This window comes from Dendrobates tinctorius, unplaced genomic scaffold (assembly GCF_039654945.1).
Source record: "Dendrobates tinctorius isolate UK_male_01 unplaced genomic scaffold, ASM3965494v1 ptg000029l, whole genome shotgun sequence".
Lineage (NCBI taxonomy): Eukaryota > Metazoa > Chordata > Amphibia > Anura > Dendrobatidae > Dendrobates > Dendrobates tinctorius.
This window is the reverse complement of record NW_027361697.1, coordinates 42619635-42639771: the sequence shown is the minus strand read 5'-3', so window position 1 is coordinate 42639771 and position 20137 is coordinate 42619635. Positions and strand designations below refer to the sequence as shown.

The 20137-nt window shown below is 44.3% G+C and overlaps 1 protein-coding gene across 3 annotated transcripts in view; it reads right to left on the bottom strand.

The window, feature by feature from the left end:
- The window catches only part of VAV3 (vav guanine nucleotide exchange factor 3), a 275259-nt gene that overhangs the window by 86707 nt on the left and 168415 nt on the right, over nucleotides 1–20137 (bottom strand). For all 3 annotated transcript variants that reach the window (XM_073571669.1, XM_073571670.1, XM_073571671.1), the window contains 3 exons: nucleotides 13696–13797; nucleotides 7231–7322; nucleotides 4477–4499 (listed from right to left, as the gene is read on the bottom strand). In XM_073571669.1, coding sequence (XP_073427770.1) covers nucleotides 4477–4499; nucleotides 7231–7322; nucleotides 13696–13797 — 217 coding nt within the window. The remainder of the gene's footprint in view (nucleotides 1–4476; nucleotides 4500–7230; nucleotides 7323–13695; nucleotides 13798–20137) is intronic.

The following is a 20137-nucleotide window of genomic DNA, read 5'->3' as shown; positions in this document are numbered from 1 at the left end:
CTCCTGAGGGATCTCCTCTCAGACCTGGACTAAAGCATCCGCCAACTCCTGGACAGTCTGTGGTGCAACGTGACTTTGGTGGATGGAGCGAGACATGATGTCACAGATGTGCTCAATCGGATTCAGGTCTGGGGAACGGGTGGGCCAGTCCATAGCATCAATGCCTTCATCTTGAAGGAACTGCTGACACACTCAAGCCACATGAGGTCGGGCATTGTCCTGCATTAGGAAGAACCCAGGGCCTACCGCACCAGAATATGGTCTCACAAGGGGTCTGAGGATCTTATCTTGGTACCTAATGGAAGTCAGGCTACCTCTAGCAAGCACATGGAGGGCTGTGCAGCCCTCCAAAGAAATGCCACCCCACACCATTACTGACCCACTGCCAAATCGGTCATGCTGAAGGATGTTGCAGGAAGCAGATTGCTCTCCACGGCGTTTCCAGACTTTGTCACTTCTGTCACATGTGCTCAGTGTGAACCTGCTTTCATCTGTGAAGAGCACAGGGTGCCAGTGGTGAATTTGCCAATCCTGGTGTTCTGTGGCAAATGCCAAGCATCCTGCACGGTGTTGGGCTGCGAGCACAACCCCCATCTGTGGACATCGGCACTCAGACCATCCTCATGGAGTCGGTTTCTAACCGTTGTGCAGACACATGCATATTTGTGGCCTGCTGGAGGTCATTTTGCAGGACTCTGGCAGTGCTCCTCCCGTTCCTCCTTGCACAAAGGTGGAGGTAGCGGTCCTGCTGCTAGATTGTTACCCTCCTACGGCCCCCTCCACAGCTCCTGGACACTACGCTGACAGACACAGCAAACCTTCTTGCCACAGCTCGCATTGATGTGCCATCCTGGATGACCTGCACGACCTGAGACACTTGTGTGGGTTGTAGAGTCCTTCTCATGCTACCATGAGTGTGAAAACACAACCAACATTCAAAAGTGACCAAAACATCAGCCAGAAAGCACTGGTACTGAGATGTGGTCGATGGTCCCCACCTGCAGAACCACTCCTTTATTGAGTGTGTCCTGATAAATGCCAATAATTTCCATCTGTTGTCTATTCCATTTGCACAACAGCATGTGAAATTGATAGTCAGTGTTGCTTCCTAAGTGGACAGTTTGATTTCACAGAAGTTTCATTTACTTGGAGTTATATTCTGTTGTTTAAGTGTTCCCTTTATCTTTTGAGCAGTGTATATATATATATATATATATATATATATATATATATATATATATATATGCCAAGCATACATACACATATATATCAGATAAACACATGTCAAGATATAGCTGGGGCACTTCACTCACTATACAACAACCAATCCCATACACATATAGTGCATAGGATAAGGAAGAGATCCCACAAAATATATTAAAAACAATATTTTTATTACTTAACATTAAAAAATACACATAAAAAGCAAAATGCCATTATAGGGGACGCTGAGCACAATACAGGGAAAAATGGTACAATGAGAGATGGTCAAAAAATATATATTAAAAAATTATATATATATATATATATATACCTGAAAAATTAAAAAGAGAGCTAGTTCACAATTTGTAAAATACCAATAAATATCCATGAATTGTGTTAAATTTGAAATTATTGCGGCTCCCATAAACAATTATAATGATCAAAACACAGGTACCAGTATATATATATATATATACACAGTATATCAATGTACCAACCAATAGTTCTCAAATGAAATCTCTTTAAAAAACAGGTAACAGCTCCATGTTGCGCAATAAGTGCTAACAGGTAACATATAACAAAGGTCACACTAGGGTTAATAATATAATCCTGAGTATGGTAACACAAGCATATTTAGCAAGATAAACCAGAGTGTACTAGTCAATAAAATATAACAGAGTTCGAAGTCAAATCAGTACTATAGCCCAGAGTGTGGTAACACAAATATGGGTTGGTACTATAGGTAGAGTATGGTAACCCCGGCTTTCTGGAGCAAATAGACCATAGAAGGCTAAATCAACATGTCCATGCAAGATCCAATAGGATAACCCAACTCCATATATAAAGGCAGTTATCTACCATGGAGGATATAATTACATTAAACATAAGAGTGCTTGTGTCGTCCCCTCACTCCGATGCGCGTTTTGCCGCCAGCTTCTTCCGGGGGCATTCCGGAGGACTCTAACTGCAGTGCAGTGATACACTGTGGAAGCGATTACCTCCTGTCAGTGTATGCCGGCGGCCGGGTGAGATCGACGAGGGACACTCGGTATTAAATAGACTCCAGCGGACAGGGAGTACATGTTGGTTTATTATTTTTGATTGTTTGCAGGAGACACGGGCTTCGGGCATTAGGTGTTCGGTGAGTATGTATACTGTATGTGAATATGTATGTAATTATGTAAATGTTTTGATTTTTTTTTTTTTTTTTTTACAATTTACAATTGAACACAGGCGTTGGATGATGGGACTACTCTCCCATCATCGGCTCATGCAGTCTCTGTTATATGTGACAAAAAAGATGTAACCGGATGGAAGTAGAAGTCCCATCAAACGACGCCACACACAGACACACAGACAGACACAGACAGAAACAGACACACATATTCTCCGCCCACACACATATTCTCCGCCCACACACATATTCTCCGCCCACACACATATTCTCCGCCCACACACTCTTCCTCCTTCTGACATCATTTCTTTTGAAAATTCTTAGCATTTTTGGCAGCAAATTTGCAGCAAATACGTAGCAAATACGCAAACCTTTTTACACCTGCGTTTTTGCTGCAGATTTGACTGACTCAATTGAAGTCAGTGAGTCAAAAACACTGCAGAAACACAAAAAGAATTGACTTGCTGCAGAAAATAAAACGCTGCAAATACGGACGGAAATTTACTGATCATGTGCACAACACTTCAGGATTGTCACTGAATTCCCTTGCTTTAGTATTCCGTTGCATTTTTGGACCAATTAGGAGCGTAAAAAATGGCTGCAAAAACGCATCAAAAACACATCGTGTGCACATAGCCTAAAGCAAATCCAAAGCTGTAAAAACAAATTTATGCTGACATCTTTATGCTAAGTTGCTTGGTAAAAACAGCAAAACGGTTATTTACAAAGCAATTTTCAGTATTAAAAAGACAATATTCACCTTAAATAAGTATAAAACAAGCCTGAAAGGGTAACTATTATTTTGAAAAACTTTTTATATTATAGGGGCTGCATAATGTTACTGATCGGTGGAGGTCAGGTTCTGAGATCACCATCGAAAGATCAAAACACCGCTCTGAAGTGCACAGCTCCTGGATGAGCCTCACGCTTGTATCAGTGTATGGTCTCAATAGTAAGTCAACGAGTCCATAAATCGCTCTCACAGATGGTGGTGTACAGACCCATGGACTTACTGTTGAGCTGCACGACTGTCTCCGAATGAATCATTCAGAAACAGCAACACTCAGCAGCCCCTAAAATAAAAATAAAAAAGATTATGTGAAAACTACTTTCCAATATAAAATGATGACCATTAAAATAATTGGTGATCAACTGTTGGCTAAGCCCACCTCGGAGGGAGACTCTCTGATCGAGGTCTCTAATAGGTCATTTTCCTTAGAGTTTAAACATATACTCTTGTGGTTTTATTTGCATCACAAGTTACAAAGACAGAAAAGGATCAAATTAACTCATAGATAAAACAAACAAAAAAAACCCCAACAATTCTAGTAATGCTTTTCAGGAATGGCACATGTACCAAGTACATGTACCAATTTTTTTTTCTTTCTCAAAGGGAGACAATAGCAGAGACAGATCCAATAATGAGCCGAGTTTCAGATCAAAATCATTAATACAGATCTATGGGTCCGTGAAAAAAACGGCCAAACTCGGATGCCATGCGAGTGCTGTCTGCTTCTCCCGGACTGCTAGATAGAAGGTAGAAAACATTTTTTTTCTCATCTGAAAAAAACCCATGACACTCGGACCAAATTCGAATGAAACTAGGATCGTTTTTATCACATGTGAAAGAAAACGGACGTCTGAATGAGCCCTTAGTGCACAAAAAGCAGAGCGGAGATACTGTTTTTGCCAAAGAAGTATTATGATGTTTTTTCTCAATATTTTGCAATCTAAGTCGTGGAAAATAAATTGATTCAGCTCAGCTCCACTGTTCTAACCCCATGCTAATCCCTAAAAATGAGTACGGTATATCTCATAACCATCATGTAAACATTGATCTATGCAGTGCCATGAGCCGACTGCTGAATACACGTCTGTGCAACGTGTGCATTTACCAAGGCTGTTTCTTCTCGTAAAGGGTTAAACCAGCACGTTGGAGAAATACTGTCTTACTTCTCACAGTTTTGCAGCAATATGAAGACATATGCTCATTCTCATTCTGAAAATATACACAGGCGCTGCTCTTTTTCAGCAGCATAAGGCAGGAGAATGCTTTATATATCTACTTGATCACAGAAATAAGTAAAAAACTAACCTACCCAAGGCTTCAAAGTCCCGGACTCTGGAAAGAAATTAGAAAACAGCATTACCAGTGGGAAGAACAGGACACCGTCTGATTGTACATGGCACTAGATATGGGTGTAGACCTGTAATGTACCACGGCTCTGCCCATGTCACCCGCTCTGTAGGAAGCAACATGCCTGGCATGGTTTGTTCTGGTCCATTAGTCATCCAAAGCACAGACAGATGACATGACCCTGGCACGACACATGCTGCGCTCTGCACTAGGATTCTCCATAAGGAGATCAGTAAGCATGTATTCACACATGGATTTTAAAATTAAATTTGCTGCAGATTGCCCCTGATGCCTTGCAGAAGGTGAAATCTGAGGTCAAAACCCGCAAATAGCAATTAGGCCAAGGTCACACTTTATCAATTTCTTATGGATTTAATCTGCAGCATTTCTACATCTGAAATCTACACATATTCTCTGCACTTATACGTGAAATATATATTTTTTGGCTGTTGTAGAAACACAATAAAAGCAATGACAGGCCAGCGGTTTACCTGAGGACTTGGGGTTCTCCTTCTGCCTCCATCCATTGAATGACCTTTTTCCTCTGATTTAAACCTTAGCAGTGACCTGTCATTCAAAGACAGGAGGCCGGTGGAGGGGCCGGGCAATCACAGACCGGAAGCAAGTGAAGGGGAGGGGGGATAACAGACTGGAGGCCAGCGGAGGGGCATGGGAATCACAGACCGGAGGCCAGCGGAAGGGCATGGGAATCACAAACTGGAGGCAGGCAGAGGGGTAGGGGGAATCACAGACCAGAAGCAGGCGGAGGGGCCAGGGAATCATAGATCAGAGGCAGGCAGAGGGGCATGGGAATCACAGACCAGAGGCAAGCAGGAGGGGTGGGGGGAATCACAGACCAGAGGCAAGCCGGAGGGGTGGGGGGAATCACAGACCAGAGGCAGGTGGAGTGGGCATGGGAATCACAGACCAGAGGCAGGCAGGAGGGGTGGGGGAAGAGGAGGGGGAATCACAGGACGGTGGAGGGGCCGGGGAATCACAGACCGGAGGCAGAAAGAGGGACCGTGGAATCACAGACCATAGGCAGGGGAGAGGTAAGGGAATCACACACCGGAGACAAGTGGAGGAGTGGGGGAATCACAGACCAGAGGCAGGTGGAAGGGTTGAGGAATCACAGACCAGAGGCAAGCCAGAGGGGTGGGGGAAGAGGAGGGGGAATCACAGACCGGAGGCAGGCAGAGGGGTCGGGGAATCACAGACCAGAGGCAGGTGGAAGGGTTGAGGAATCACAGACCAGAGGCAGGCGCAGGGGTGGAGAAATCACAGACCAGAGGCAAGCCGGAGGGGTGGGGGAAGAGGAGGGGGAATCACAGACCAGAGGCAGGCAGAGGGGTGGGGGAATCACAGACCAGAGGCAGGCAGAGGGGCCAGGGAATCACAGACCAGAGGCAAGCCGGAGGGGTGGGGGAATCACAGATCGGAGGTCAGCGGAGGGGCATGGGAATCACAGACTGGAGGCAGGCAGAGAGGTGGGGAAATCACATACCAGAGGCAAGCCGGACGAGTGGGGGAAAAGGAGGGGGAATCACAGACCGGAGGCCGGTGGAGGGGCCGGGGAATCATAGACCGGAGGCAGACAGAGGGACCGTGCAATCACAGACAATAGGCAGGGGAGAGGCAGGGGAATCACACACAGGAGACTGGCGAAGGGGAGGGGAAATCACAAACTGGAGGCTGGCGGAGAGGCATGGGAGTCACAGACCAGAGGCAGGTGAAGGGGCGGGGAATCACAGACCAGAGGCAGGCAGAGAGGCTGCGAAATCACAGACTGGAGGCTGGCGGAGGAGCCGACGAATCACAGACCAGAGGCAGGCGGAGGGGCCAGGCAATCACAGACCAGAGGCAGGCAGAGGGTCCAGGGAATCACAGATTGGGTGATGGTGGAGGAGCAAAGGAATCACAAATCGGAGGCAGGCGGAGGGGCCGGGGAATCACAGAACAGAGACAGGCAGAGTGTCAGTGGAATCACAGACAGGGAGGAGAAGACCCAGTGAACAGTCTGGCCCTTGCAAAATTGAATTAGCAAAAAACTTGTGCTCTTTAAGGGCAGAGACACACCGGCAAATTTTTCGTCCTAGAATCGGATCGTAAAACTTGCCCTGGCCGGCACCTCTCCTGACCTGAACTTGACAGGTGCATAGTAATCCATCAAGCTGTCATGCTCAGGTCAGGAGAGGTGCCGGCCAGGGCAAGTTTTAAGGTCCGATTCTCAGACGAAAAATTCGCCAGTGTGTCTCTGCCCTAAGGCTGCGTTCACATATTGTGGCCACATTGTTTATTTCTGCATAAAAAGTGAGACGGACGCAATGTATGAACACAGCCTGAAAGTTCAATTGAACTTCAGAATTCCTATACCGCTATAATATAATATTTTCATGAACAAGAAAATATCTAATTCTGCCGCCAGAATAAGTTGTGCTATACAGGACTCACTGTAAGCGTTGGTGACATTGTACATGGCGCGTTAGTGGTTAAAGTAACAAGCAATTCCCAACTGTTTCCCCAGGTACGCCTATGATAATTAAGGAGGGTCAGAGTCCTCATGAATCTCACATGCTACTCTAATTGTGCATATAAATGGCAGTTTTAAGAGTATATGTGCTCTAATAAAAACATCACACTCCGAATGAACTTTAATTATTCCTGCCTTAGTTTACAAGCTCATTAAAACATTGCAATCAGTGCGGAGGTTTCCTACCTCCACGCCCGCAGTTATCCACTCTGCCAAGGCACTCCTTGTGCGCCCCAATCCCACATTTAGAACAATAATACCCTTGGAAGAATGTCCCCCTGAAAAATAAAATCACAACACAGGTTGATGGTTATCCAGCTTAGTATGGATATTTATTAATATGAAGATATCTATCTCTCTCTCTATATATATATATATATATATATATATAAAATCGTCTTATTCTGTCTGTCTGTCTGTAACCGCCAGGCCTTGACTAATTAGCGACAGGCGCAGTCCGGAATTCGAAGTACGCACGCCATCACTATCGTCGGGAGATCAGCGGCCGGGTAATCTCCGGCCACACGCACGTCAGCGGCGACGCAGCAGGGAGATGACCGGCGCTAGCCGGTACTCAGGGTCCGGAGGAGAGGAGACACTTCCGGACCCTGGGTACCATCAACCTGTAAAAAATAGAATTAAAATAAAAAAGAGTGATATTCTCACCTTCCAACGGCCTCCGGACTCTTTCTCTCCTCTCCACGCGCCTGGCATCTTCCATTCCCAGTAATGCTTTGTGCCAAAGACCGCTGATGACGTCGCGCTCTCGCGAGAGTGACGTCAGCAGCAGTCTGTGGCACAAAGCATTAATGGGAACGGAAGATGCCGGGAGCGTGGAGAGGAGGGACAGAGTCCGGTGGCCGTCGGAAGGTGAGCATATGTAAAAAATAGAATTAAAATAAAAAAGAGTGATATACTCACCTTCCAACGGCCTCCGGACTCTTTCCCTCCTCTCACCACGCGCCCGGCCCCTTCCGGTCCAAGTAATGCTTTGCACGAAACACCGCTGATGACGTCATCTCCGGTCCTTCACGCTAAGCATTACTGGGACTGAAAGATGCCGGGAGCATGGTGAGTGGAGGGAAAAAGTCCGGAGGCCTTCGGAAGGGGAGTATAACACTTTTTTTTATTTTAATCTCCCGCTGGCCATATTCTAGAGTATCCGATGCTTTAGAATCGGGCCAACATCTAGTTATTAATAAAAGTCAACATATAACAGTTAAAGAGGTCGCCCCACCAGTAAAAGTCATATACTTTGTACAGAAGTCATGTTTATCCTCTGCAGTATATGCTGGCATAAAAGCGATCCAATGAAGAGTGACAACGATCACTGTCATAAAACAACACCACCTGGTGTTCAAAATGTGCAGTAAAGAGCATGTCCATCTAAAGAGCCGAGTGCTGCTGGACGTATGCAAGTCACAGTCCTTAGAGCCAGGTCTATGCATAGTGTAGGAAATGCGGACATTCCCCAAAGTCAAATTTTCTACCTTCTGGATCCCATGCTTTCTATCTACATGAAAACTAAGAAGGGGGCAATGCTGTCAGCTGACAGAATATGTTAAAAGGGTACGTGACTTTGATACAAAAACTTCAAATGTTTCTGAGGAATTTCTCATGGTGCTAGCATGATCTCATTTAGTGTCACGATCACATGTGTCTGGACGCAGCGAGTACCGCAAGGCGAACCCATATGACACACGTGACCCTGGATACACCGCCTCCAGTGGGGCGAATTTAAATAATAACACATGCAGCTGGATACGCCGCCTCCAACTGGCGAATTTAGATATTACACGTATGTACAAGTCTGGAAACCCCGCCTCCAGTAAGGCGAATTTAAACAATAAGGGAAACCTGGGAAACATTTACAATGGTGAGCCGTGCGATAGGGAAAAGGGAAATGGAAACCTCCTGAGCTCCCCTGAGCCAGTGTCCCTGCACTCCTAACGTTCCCTATGCCGGTTCCGCACCGGGAGCGCAACAGGAACCTAAAAACCCTAGCTCGCCCTGACCTAAACCCTCACTAGGGAATTGGTCGGTGCGGAAACTAATCCCACCACTGCACTAAAACACACATGAGGAAAGATGACAAAACAGGGGAAACACCACTTAGCTTTGCTCTGTTGCGTACGCTCCTAGCAACAGAGCCCACCACCTGTGTGCATCTTCTCCTCCACCCGGATCCATCACCATAACTGGATCCTTCACCATAGTGCAGCCTTGGAGCAGAGTCCACCACCAATTGCAGAAGTCCAGTAACAGAGTCCCAAAGATGAGTTCAGCTCCTGCCCAAAAAGTCCAGCATGCTTGAGTCCAGCTCTCAGCAACCAAGTCCCGCATGCTGAGTGCAACTCTCTCCATAGTCGTCACTCCACCAAGCCATGCAAGCATTTCCTGCCAACACCATAAACTGTGACTCCACCACGCCATGCCAGCCCTTCTTGCAGACCACATAGCTGCCACTCGTCCCCTCTGGCTGGGCTGCGCAGGACTCATGTTCAGCTCCTTCCTCACCCAGGCTTGCTTCCCAAATGACGAACACAATATCACCAACAGTGATTGAACCACCTGGCTCCCTTTTATAGAGCCTAACACCTGATTTGTAATTGCTTGCACATTAACCCTAAAACTAAGGTTCGATACCACTCACCACCACCGGGCAACTTAGAATGAAACACCACGTGTAATAATTCTAATGGCCACCGGGGGCAATCACATCACTTTGGCACCTAGCCAAAGGAAAAAAAGTTCAACTTTGTCCATTTAAATTGTCAGATCCAGCCTGGATCATGACATTTAGGTTGCCGCTGTTCGTCGGCTCGCTCACAGTGAGGAACCTCAATGACGTCACCGCAGGTCATTGAAGCTGAACCACCTGGCTCCCTTTTATAGAGCCTAACACCTGATTTGTAATTGCGTGCACATTAACCCTAAAACTAAGGTGCGATACCACTCACCACCACCGGGCAACTTAGAATGAAACACCACGTGTAATAATTCTAATGGCCACCGGGGGCAATCACATCACTTTGGCACCTAGCCAAAGGAAAAAAAGTTCAACTTTGTCCATTTAAATTGTCAGATCCAGCCTGGATCATGACATTTAGGTTGCCGCAGTTCGTCGGCTCGCTCACAGTGAGGAACCTCAATGACGTCACCGCAGGTCATTGAAGCTGTGCGCTTATGTTCAGCTCAGTGTCTCCTGGATGCCAAGGCTGAACAGTCACATCACGCAACCGCTCAGCAAGGCACCCAGATGTAGCAGAGATGGATTATCGTCGGACAGGTGAGGAATATGGTGTTTTTTTTATTTGACACTAATAAATAGGTAAAAGAGGGTGGCGAGTGTTTATTTCAAATAAATAAGTCTATTTCTTTCTTTCAATTAAAGGTCTTTATTCTGGATGTGCACAATAAGACTATGGTGTTAGTAATGGGGGCGTCTTATAGACACCTCTCCATTACTAACCACTGGGGCATAAAACAGCTGACATCAACCCCAAACTTATTACCCCACTTGCCACAGCCACAGGGCAAGTGGGAAGGGAGAGGCTATGTGCCAGGTTTGGTGCATCTTATGGATGTGCCATTTCTGGGGCACCTGAGAGCTTATGTTTTAGTCTGGGAAAGCGCCAATATCCATGGCCCCTTTCCAGGCTATTAATAACAGTTCACAGCTGTCTGTTTAGCCTTTGCTGAATTTTGATTATAAGGGGGACCCCACATCAAATTTTTTTGGGATCTTCCCTATAATAACCAGTAAAGTCTAAGTATACAGCTGTGAGTTGATATTAATAGCCTGGGAACCTTTATGGCTGTTGGCCTATTCCCAGAATATTAACATCAGCCCACAGTGGTCGGCTTTCCCTTTACTGGTTAAAAAAAATATGCGGGAGCCCACACCATTTTTTTTTACTATTTATTTTATACACGATGTACACAACAGGTGCTGACTACAACTCCCATCATTTTCACCTGGTTGAGGGAGAGGAGGTGACAATGATGAGAGCTGCCTTCAGCACCCGGCGCCTGGGAACAGCAGTAACTGTACGTGTCACACAGATGTCATCCGTGTGTCATCCACGTGCATGTGAGCTGCACACATTTTGTCCATGCGTCGTAAAAACAGGACATGTCTGCGGGTTTTTTTACACAGTCCATGTGAAAAACCTAACATGTGCACACCACGATTGAATACAATGGGTATGCATATGTCCGTGTTTGCAGTCCTTAAAAAACAGACCGCATACGGACATGAAAAATGGACATGTAAAGGGGTCTAATGGGTAGGAAAAGCTTAAAAAATGAATGAAAATCAGATTAAAAACATTAAAACTGATGTGTGAATGAGGACCAAGGGGTCTAACAGAGGGAGTGGGGCTGTGTTGGGAGTAAAGAAGCTGCTTACAAAAAGCAGGTTTTGCTGAGTTTCTGCTGCATTTTTATCAGGCACATCTGTCTTTTGTACATGCTGATAAAGTTTAGTGCATAAAAAAATCCAAAATCACAGCAAAACCTGATACCTGTGTTTTCTGCTGTGCTTTTGCTGTGTTTTTGCACTTACTCATTGCTTTCTATAGGTGAAAAAACTCTGCAAAAACACTGAAAGTGACATGTTGCAGTTTTCAAAAATGCAGTTTTCCAATTCAGTATGGAAAAAGACAATTTGTGTGCACAAGAATCCTGAAATTTCATAGAGTTTGCTGGTACTGTAAAACACAGCTTAAAAAACGCAGCAAAAAATGCAGCAAAAAACGCAACGTGTGAACATAGCCTAACACGCCTGGAAAAAATTGACAAACTAAGGCTCAGGGGGCCTAATAAGCCCTATAAGAGCTATAGCCTCATTAGATTAATTTGATAGAAAGGATAGACAGTTAACAACGTTATGGCTTTTGAGCGAAGAAAATTAAAAACAAATTGCTACATATTTGAAGGGGTTGGCTGCTTTTTAATCAAAACTCTAAAATGTACTTAATTGTTGTGTACAGGCATGAATATGTCTCGCCCAGAGCGGGGTACTCAGGTCGCCGGGCAGCATTGGCTTCAGGAGGTTACGGGGGTGGTGGCCGTGCCAGGGGGCTGTGCTCCAGGGACAGTGAAATGGGTTTGAAAAATAAAGTAAAAATAAAAGAAGTTGGAAAAAGAGTATGTGACGCCAGTTGGAGTATTCGACTGCAGTATAGCCGGCGGCACTGCCGATAATCCCAGGGGGAGTAGATGGTGATGGCAGTGCCGATGTTTAACCCTCTCCAACCAGGGCTGACCCCCAGAGATTGTGATGGAAGTAGAAGGCATGGAGTAATAAGGCACAAGACAAGGAAAGTCACTTTATCCTTTACTGTAGTTCAGGTGTAGTTCAGAGGAGATATTACAACTCCCACCAGGTTTACTGTCTGCTTTGCAAAATGGGAGCTATCCTTCTCTCTGCTGTGACTCAGTGTAAGCTTCCTGCTATTCTAATCCCTTCAGGGACCAAGACGTCCCAGAGTTGGGAGCTTCCAGTACAGCCGGTACTCACTGTGTTTTCCTTCTCTGGCAACTTGCAGCTTGGATCCTGTGTGAAGCTCAAGTTCCTTCTTGCAAAATCCTTCACTGATCATAGTTTGCTGCAGTCTTCCTGGGGAAAACACTCTACTGTTGGTTGTATAAACCCACACAGTCTCCCAGCTTACCAGCCTTCTCTAAAAGCATGGATGCCCTAGGGGCTGACTCCCTGATTCTTCTTAGCTTTACTCCTGGAGGGAGCACATGTCATGGCTTCCAGGAGCGTTCTCCATTTTCCTCCACCTGCTTCTTCATTGAAAACAACAACTCGACTCCTCCTCCTCCCAGTTAGGGTATGTCTGCAAAGCTCTAAGCTTCAGACAAGTAAGGGAGTGAGGTAAATTGTGTGTGTGTTGTGGTCTCTAGCAGAGAAAGCATAACTCCCATTGCTCACAAAACACATACAAAACAGTACATATTTAATCCTTTTGTGGCGGCAAAGATGCAGGGCGCCGCAAATACCCTCTTTGCTTAACCTTGTACAGGATTGCAAAACCCTCTTGCTTGATACAGATCTGCTGTGTGAACACTAGATGGTTTACTGCTCCCTGTCAACAGAGCAGCATTTTCTCTTCCTGTTGACAGGGCAGGACTACTAGAGTCATGCTGAATGACAGCCGACTTCCCCTAATTAGGCAGCGACAAATGGCTGTCAATCAGCATGACGTCAGTAGTCCCACGCTGTCAACAGGAAGAGAAACTGCCGCCCTGTTCACGTGACGTAAGTGGAAGTCTGTAACTGCTCAGGGCCGGTGGAGAATGGCGTCGGGCACAACAGGAAGGTGGGCAGCAACTACCTGCCTGTTAGTGCTTAGGCACATATTTTTTTTTATTTAAAGCGGATATCTCCTAAACTTGGCACCTTACAATCCAGTGGACTGTGGATCAAGACTGGAGCGCAAATCTCCATTACTGATGAAGTCCCCCCAAAGTACATAGCAGAGCTATAATGAGGGTCTCCCGCACTCCATTATGCATAGTCCCGGTGACTGGTTCCCTTTAGCAGGGCAGGCAGAAGGGATTTTGGCAGCACCGTTTCATACATCAGGACATGATAAATATAAGGTGATTTCTGCTAGGCGAGCAGTACTAGTGACATACCTGAGCAGCATCTGACAAACGCTGCAGGACGTAACCCGTTCAAACGTGTGCATCTTAAATTCATGGTTATTGGAAGTGGCGTACTCTGGCCGAATGTTGGATCTGGAAGAAAGAGCAGTGAGACATCGAAAAACAAGGCAGAAAGCTCTATGTTGTCAGTCAGACAATAAATCACACATAGTTTTTATGCAGATTTTTGTTAAATGAACCACTGTTTGCCGGGTGTCACTATATCACACCATAATAGACATGCTGTATTAGCAAAACAAGAACAACCAATGCTGAATGTGTCCGATCAACCTGCACTATCCGTCTGTTATAACCAGACACGTGTACGCGCTCCACCGTTCGGTGATCTCAAAGTGGCTGATTACAACCTTCCCATAACCTAATTCCACCAACATGATGGTGCTCAGACTAAAAATATTAAACCAAATTGGAAGTGTCTTCCCCAGCCTTGAAAGTATGAGCATGACCCTTTGGAAGATACAAAGACAAAGGACAAAGACAAGAACGTGACCGGACAGCAGGAGGTGTAGACTAACGGCTTAGTCACATGGCAGTTTTTCCCGTACGGTTAGCTTTTGCAGTAGAGCCGTTAGCTAACAAGGCATGATGAGGTTTAGCAAATTCCTGAAAAAACAGGCTCATCTGCAGATGTTAGATGATGTTAGATTGTTGGCCTGATTGGGATGCCATATTACTTCTTATTATAAAATTACTTTGTTCTGTGATTTTCTATATACAGTATATTTGGGTACCCCTATTGCCCTCTAATACATGCAATAATCGTTATCAGGAGGTCATAGCTGAAAGTCTCCTGGTTAACACTGAGCAATACATTTTGCACATATGCTTTCTGAAAAAGCAATATATACATTGTGTTTTATTAATAATCTCTACACAGCCCTCGGTACACTGGGATATCGGCTGACACGGACTCATTTCTTCGTCAAAAAAAATGTCTCTGATATTAGAACATTTGTGTTTTATACTCTGTAACACTCATTACTATATTATTCCATATATTTGTCAGATTGTTGAATTAACAAAGACTTACTTCTAGCTCAACATGGTTATGACATTCCAGCATTTCCATGTAGCATTTACAGAGTTCATACACTGCAGCATACACTGCAGCAACATTTTTTTTATCTGCTGCCAAAACCTTCACTCTTCTGCAGCTGCGTTGTTCAGGCGGATTACATTTGTGATTTGCCTACAGTACATGATGATAATGTAGTTTTATTCACGAAAAACGCTGCATAAAATGCAGCACAAATGTTTTGCTTTGTTTTTTTCAGCGTTTTTCCAGTTTCTCATTACTTTTGATGGGAAAAAATCCCGGCAAAATTGTGAAAGAATTGACACGAGGCAGATTTGAAAAATATGTTGCAATGCTCAAATTCAGTCCAAAAAAAAACAAACAAGTGTGTGCATGGGATTCCTAAAATCTCATTGCTTTTGCCGGAGTTAGGGACATGCATGTAGGCATTTGCCTAGGGCCCCCATTCAAACAGGGTCCCCCTGCCAGTGGTGTGCCGCCCCACATTGCGCATTCAACTGTATCATAGATCCCAATACAGTTGAAATCAATGATGGAGGAGAGAGCATAAGGTGACGCTCCCTCTCCCATCATTCCCCCTAGGCTTCTGATACAGCGGGCTTGATGATGTCGCGTCATCGCACGCCAAGCTGCAAGGCGCAGTGGAGCTATTAAGTAGGCGCGCAACAGACACCGGAGCAGCAGGGGAAAGAGGAGAGGTGAGTATATATTTATTTATTTTTAAATAAATGAGTGAGTACGTGGTTGTCATAATATTGGAGGAATATGATGGGAGCATTATACTACATGGGGAATGGATTATACTCTATCAAGGACTATGGAGAGTGTAATATACTATGTGTACTCTATGGTGGCTGCATTATACTCTAAGGGGGCTATGTTATACCCTATGGGGGGTGCGTTATAATCTATCAAGGACTATGAGGCGTGCATTACACTATATGGTGGTTGGGTTGCATTTTTCTCTATCAAGGACTATTGGGAGAGCATTAGATTATATAGGGGCTGCATTATACTGTATGGAGGGCTAAGTGGGCTGCATTATACTGTATGGAAGACTATGGTGAATGCATTATACTGTATGGAGGATTATGGGGAATGCATTATACTGCATGGAGTACTTTGGAGAATGCACAATATTATGTGGAGGACTATGGGAGTATTATACTATATGGAGGCCTACGGGGTGTATTATACTAAACAAGCAAAATGCTGCTAACTCATCGAGTGATTGGATTGTTTATGCCGGAACACAAATGACTGATGTGAGCAGCACATCGCCTGGTAAAAACTGCAGATGACATGATACTGCGGGGACAGATTGATCTAATAGTGATCGTTTTGTCCCCATCATTGTTCCTGAGCCGGTGTAAAGAGGCTAAAAAACAAGCGTTGAACAAATTCAATATTGTTGAACACACTCTTTTAACGGCCTGAACTCAGCATATGTAAATACGACTAGCAGGTTTCTGTGTGATGGTGCCATATGTGAGCATTTGGGGTCCCACATTAAACTTTTGCTTAGGGCCTCACTCTGTCTAAAAGCGGCCCTGCAGACTGGCCCATCTGGGCCCTAACCTATGTTGTGGAAACAAGCTGGACTTTTACTTTGTCTGATATAAGACTGTGGGCTTTTTTTGTCTGGTAGCAGGGTGAATATAACACTGAACTTGAACTGAAAACTTGCATGTGCCTCTTTACTGCCTCCCTGCCATTGCCTACCAGAGCGAATCCTGCCACCACATGGAGAACACTCATTTAGCTTCTGTCTCAAAATGGAAACCTATGGACAGGTTTTGTGTGTATGTACAACTTTCCTGTTTACACACTAAGGGATAATTCCCACTTACGATGCAATCGGACGAGTGAAATCCGATAAAAAATGGGATGGCATTCGCTCCAATGTTTCTCTGTGGTGCAGTTTACAACTATGATTATTTTCTCATGCCTATTTCGACATGCAAAAACAATTGCAGAATGCTGCGGATGCCATATGCTAATAGGTTCCCGGCCTAAGTGTAATAACCAAATGTGATGTGAACTGAGCTTTACTTTGCTACGTCTGAAGTTTGGGCTGTTACAGAGGTTGTCCACTGTCAGTGCCCCATATAAAAAAGTACAATGGCTACTCAGTGGTGTCCTTCCAGCAATGTCCACACCGTTGCTCTCGGAGAGTGATGTGTTGTGTCACGTGTTGGTCGCAGCCTAAAAGTGACCACAAGAATGGAGATGGCAGAAACAGCGAGGACTTTGTATATCTTGTTTTTATTTTATATGGGATCCTGAATTGATTATCAAAAGAAGAAAGAATCCAGCAAAAGGAGGAGGTCACTAAAAACTTGAAGTTTATGTAAAAATCTACAAATCAAAAAAAACCTGTAGAGTAATGAACAGCAGCAAACGCGTTTCAGGCGTTGTCCTTATTCATTGCACTGCTAAAAAAGCATGGCTCCTTTCTCCTAGAAACATCACTAAAGCTTATGAATGATATTACTACACAGATTTACCTCAGGCAGCCGGTGGAAAGGTGCTGCATTGTTCTGGGAGAGAAAAACCATGTTTTTTAAGTTGGTACGACTCCTGTAAGACCCTACGTGCTCCCACACTGACCAGACATGGAGGCTTTCTGCTGTTGTGTAGACAACTTCATATGACTAAACAGGTAGCTGGTTTCTCTAGATATAAAGATAAAATGACTCTGGAGAGATGGAACAGATTCTTTGACTACAAATCTGGTTGAATTTATCAGATCCTGACAGACAAGCAGCACCTTCTGCACAAGTCTGACATTCACGCCACGTCTTCCCCTAAAGAACCATTATTTTATTCATGAGATGTGTTTTTTCTCTACCCAAATGCATTCATTCTGTTCCTAAAAAAAACAGCCTGAATCTAAGTTACCACTCAGCTGATAAGGATTGCTGAAGATACGTCGGGAAAATACATTTAAGCTGAGCAAACATAGCGGATATTTGTATTATTGTGAAGGAATATTGTATCCTCTGTGTGAGGATCGGAGAAGGAAAATGTAAGAGCGATCTGGAGAGGAGGCGGTGAGTCTTCACAGGGTCACCATACAAGTCATGGAGCAATGGGAACAAATAGAACTGCATTTTATAGTCTGGTCCTCCTGATCATCTAACAACTAGTACAGGAATGCAATGTGAACTTAAAAATATTATATACAGTGGGGAAAAAAAGTATTTAGTCAGTCAGCAATAGTGCAAGTTCCACCACTTAAAAAGATGAGAGGCGTCTGTAATTTACATCATAGGTAGACCTCAACTATGGGAGACAAACTGAGAAAAAAAAATCCAGAAAATCACATTGTCTGTTTTTTTTTCATTTTATTTGCATATTATGGTGGAAAATAAGTATTTGGTCAGAAACAAGCAATCAAGATTTCTGGCTCTCACAGACCTGTAACTTCTTCTTTAAGAGTCTCCTCTTTCCTCCACTCATTACCTGTAGTAATGGCACCTGTTTAAACTTGTTATCAGTATAAAAAGACACCTGTGCACACCCTCAAACAGTCTGACTCCAAACTCCACTATGGTGAAGACCAAAGAGCTGTCAAAGGACACCAGAAACAAAATTGTAGCCCTGCACCACTGCACTGCACTGGTTGTACGGTACTCGGACAACCCCCTTCTGAATCCCCATGTTTCTCCTCAGTAAAATAACAACAATTATTCTTACCTCTGGTGCCAGCGCTGTTAAAGCGATGTTGGCACGGCCTCTCCCAGTGATCGCATGACATTATTATGTAACGCAATCACTGTGGCCAAGCAGCACTCGCTTCACCGTCCTCTATTTCGAACAAATCAAGACATCTGGATGAAGTGAGAGAGCAGTCGCATCTCTCACCTTCTCCCAATGTAAATTATGTCCGTGGCAGCATAAAGGCAGAGCCGATTGACTGCAGGGTTCGCATGACATAAAATGTGGGAGAGCCAGCTCCGGCACCTGAGGTGAGCATAAGTGTTATTATTGTACTGGGGGAAACATGGGGATTCAGAAGGGGTTGTCTGAGTAGTGGACAACCCCTTTAGAGCGGTTATCTGGTCTAAGAAGAAAACGCTATGTTGACTGGACACTGCCTAAATTTGACAAAGTGTGCTGCTCACACTGTCACAATTCCTTTGTATTCTCTGTGTGGATGGGTGGGTGCCATTTGCATACATGTTATCACATACTGTACCTACTAGACTCTCCTCTGACAGAATATTGAGAAGCAGGAGAGTCTAGTCAGCACATGACAAGTATGCAAATTACATCCACCCACCCGCACAGGCATTACTGGAGAACTGTGCCAGTGTGCTCACTGCACACTGTCACAATTCAGCAGTCTGGATTCACATAGTCTGACTGCAGACTTTTCTTCTCAGGGTATGTAGATATTGGTTTTCAAGCAGATTTCCCCTAGAACCAGCCTCAAAAAGTGCTACAAAAATGTCAAAAATGATGACCATAATGCACAACAATGTCAAAATGATTTCCCGTGCACATGTTCTGTCTTTTGTCACATCTTTTAGCAGCTTCAGGATTCACAAATTGTGAAGCGGCTAAGAGACATGATCTGTCCATTCTTCTACATATGAAGAACTTGGCACTCAAGTATAACGCAAGAAAATAATTTAGATTGCAATCCACAGTACAATATGACATTTCGGTCAGTTATAGACCTTCCTCTATAGTAGTAGTCTGAAGAAGGTCTATAACAGACCAAAACGTCATATTTTGCTGTGGATTGCAATTCAAATTATTTTCTAGCATTATACTGGAGTGCCAAGTTCTTCATATATTTGATTACGGACTGGGCCCCTACTTGCGCACCTTCATACAGGGGTGCCTTGTTTTACTATACAACTGTCCATTCTTCTGGCAGCTTCCACTTGGAAGACGGCACTATTTTATATATAGCCTTTTTAAAAAAGACGAATAGTGGCAAGGTTGCCACAAAACACAGTGTTTTCCTGAAGCATCTTCCTACAGCAAAAATGATAAAGCTGCATGCATATACCCGTAGACTGGACAACCCCTTTAAATTGAACAATTATAACTTTTTAATGACCTACTGGGAAACCAGTTAACAAAAAAAGCATTGCTTTATTTTTCACAGCTGACTTTAGAGAGGTTCTTTAAGATAGATCACCAGTACCAAAGTAGTAGATAACTCCTTTAAGCTAAGATCTAGTCAAAGCATGTTTGCCCCATACTGAATGAAAAAACAACAGTAAAAGCCAAGAAAAATGGCAAAATATATATATTTATTTAAGAAACGCTATAGGGTTGATTCGTCAATACTGAAAATTTATACACCAATCTTGAACAAAACTCAGCTTGAGCATTAATACAGCACATCGTTACACCGCC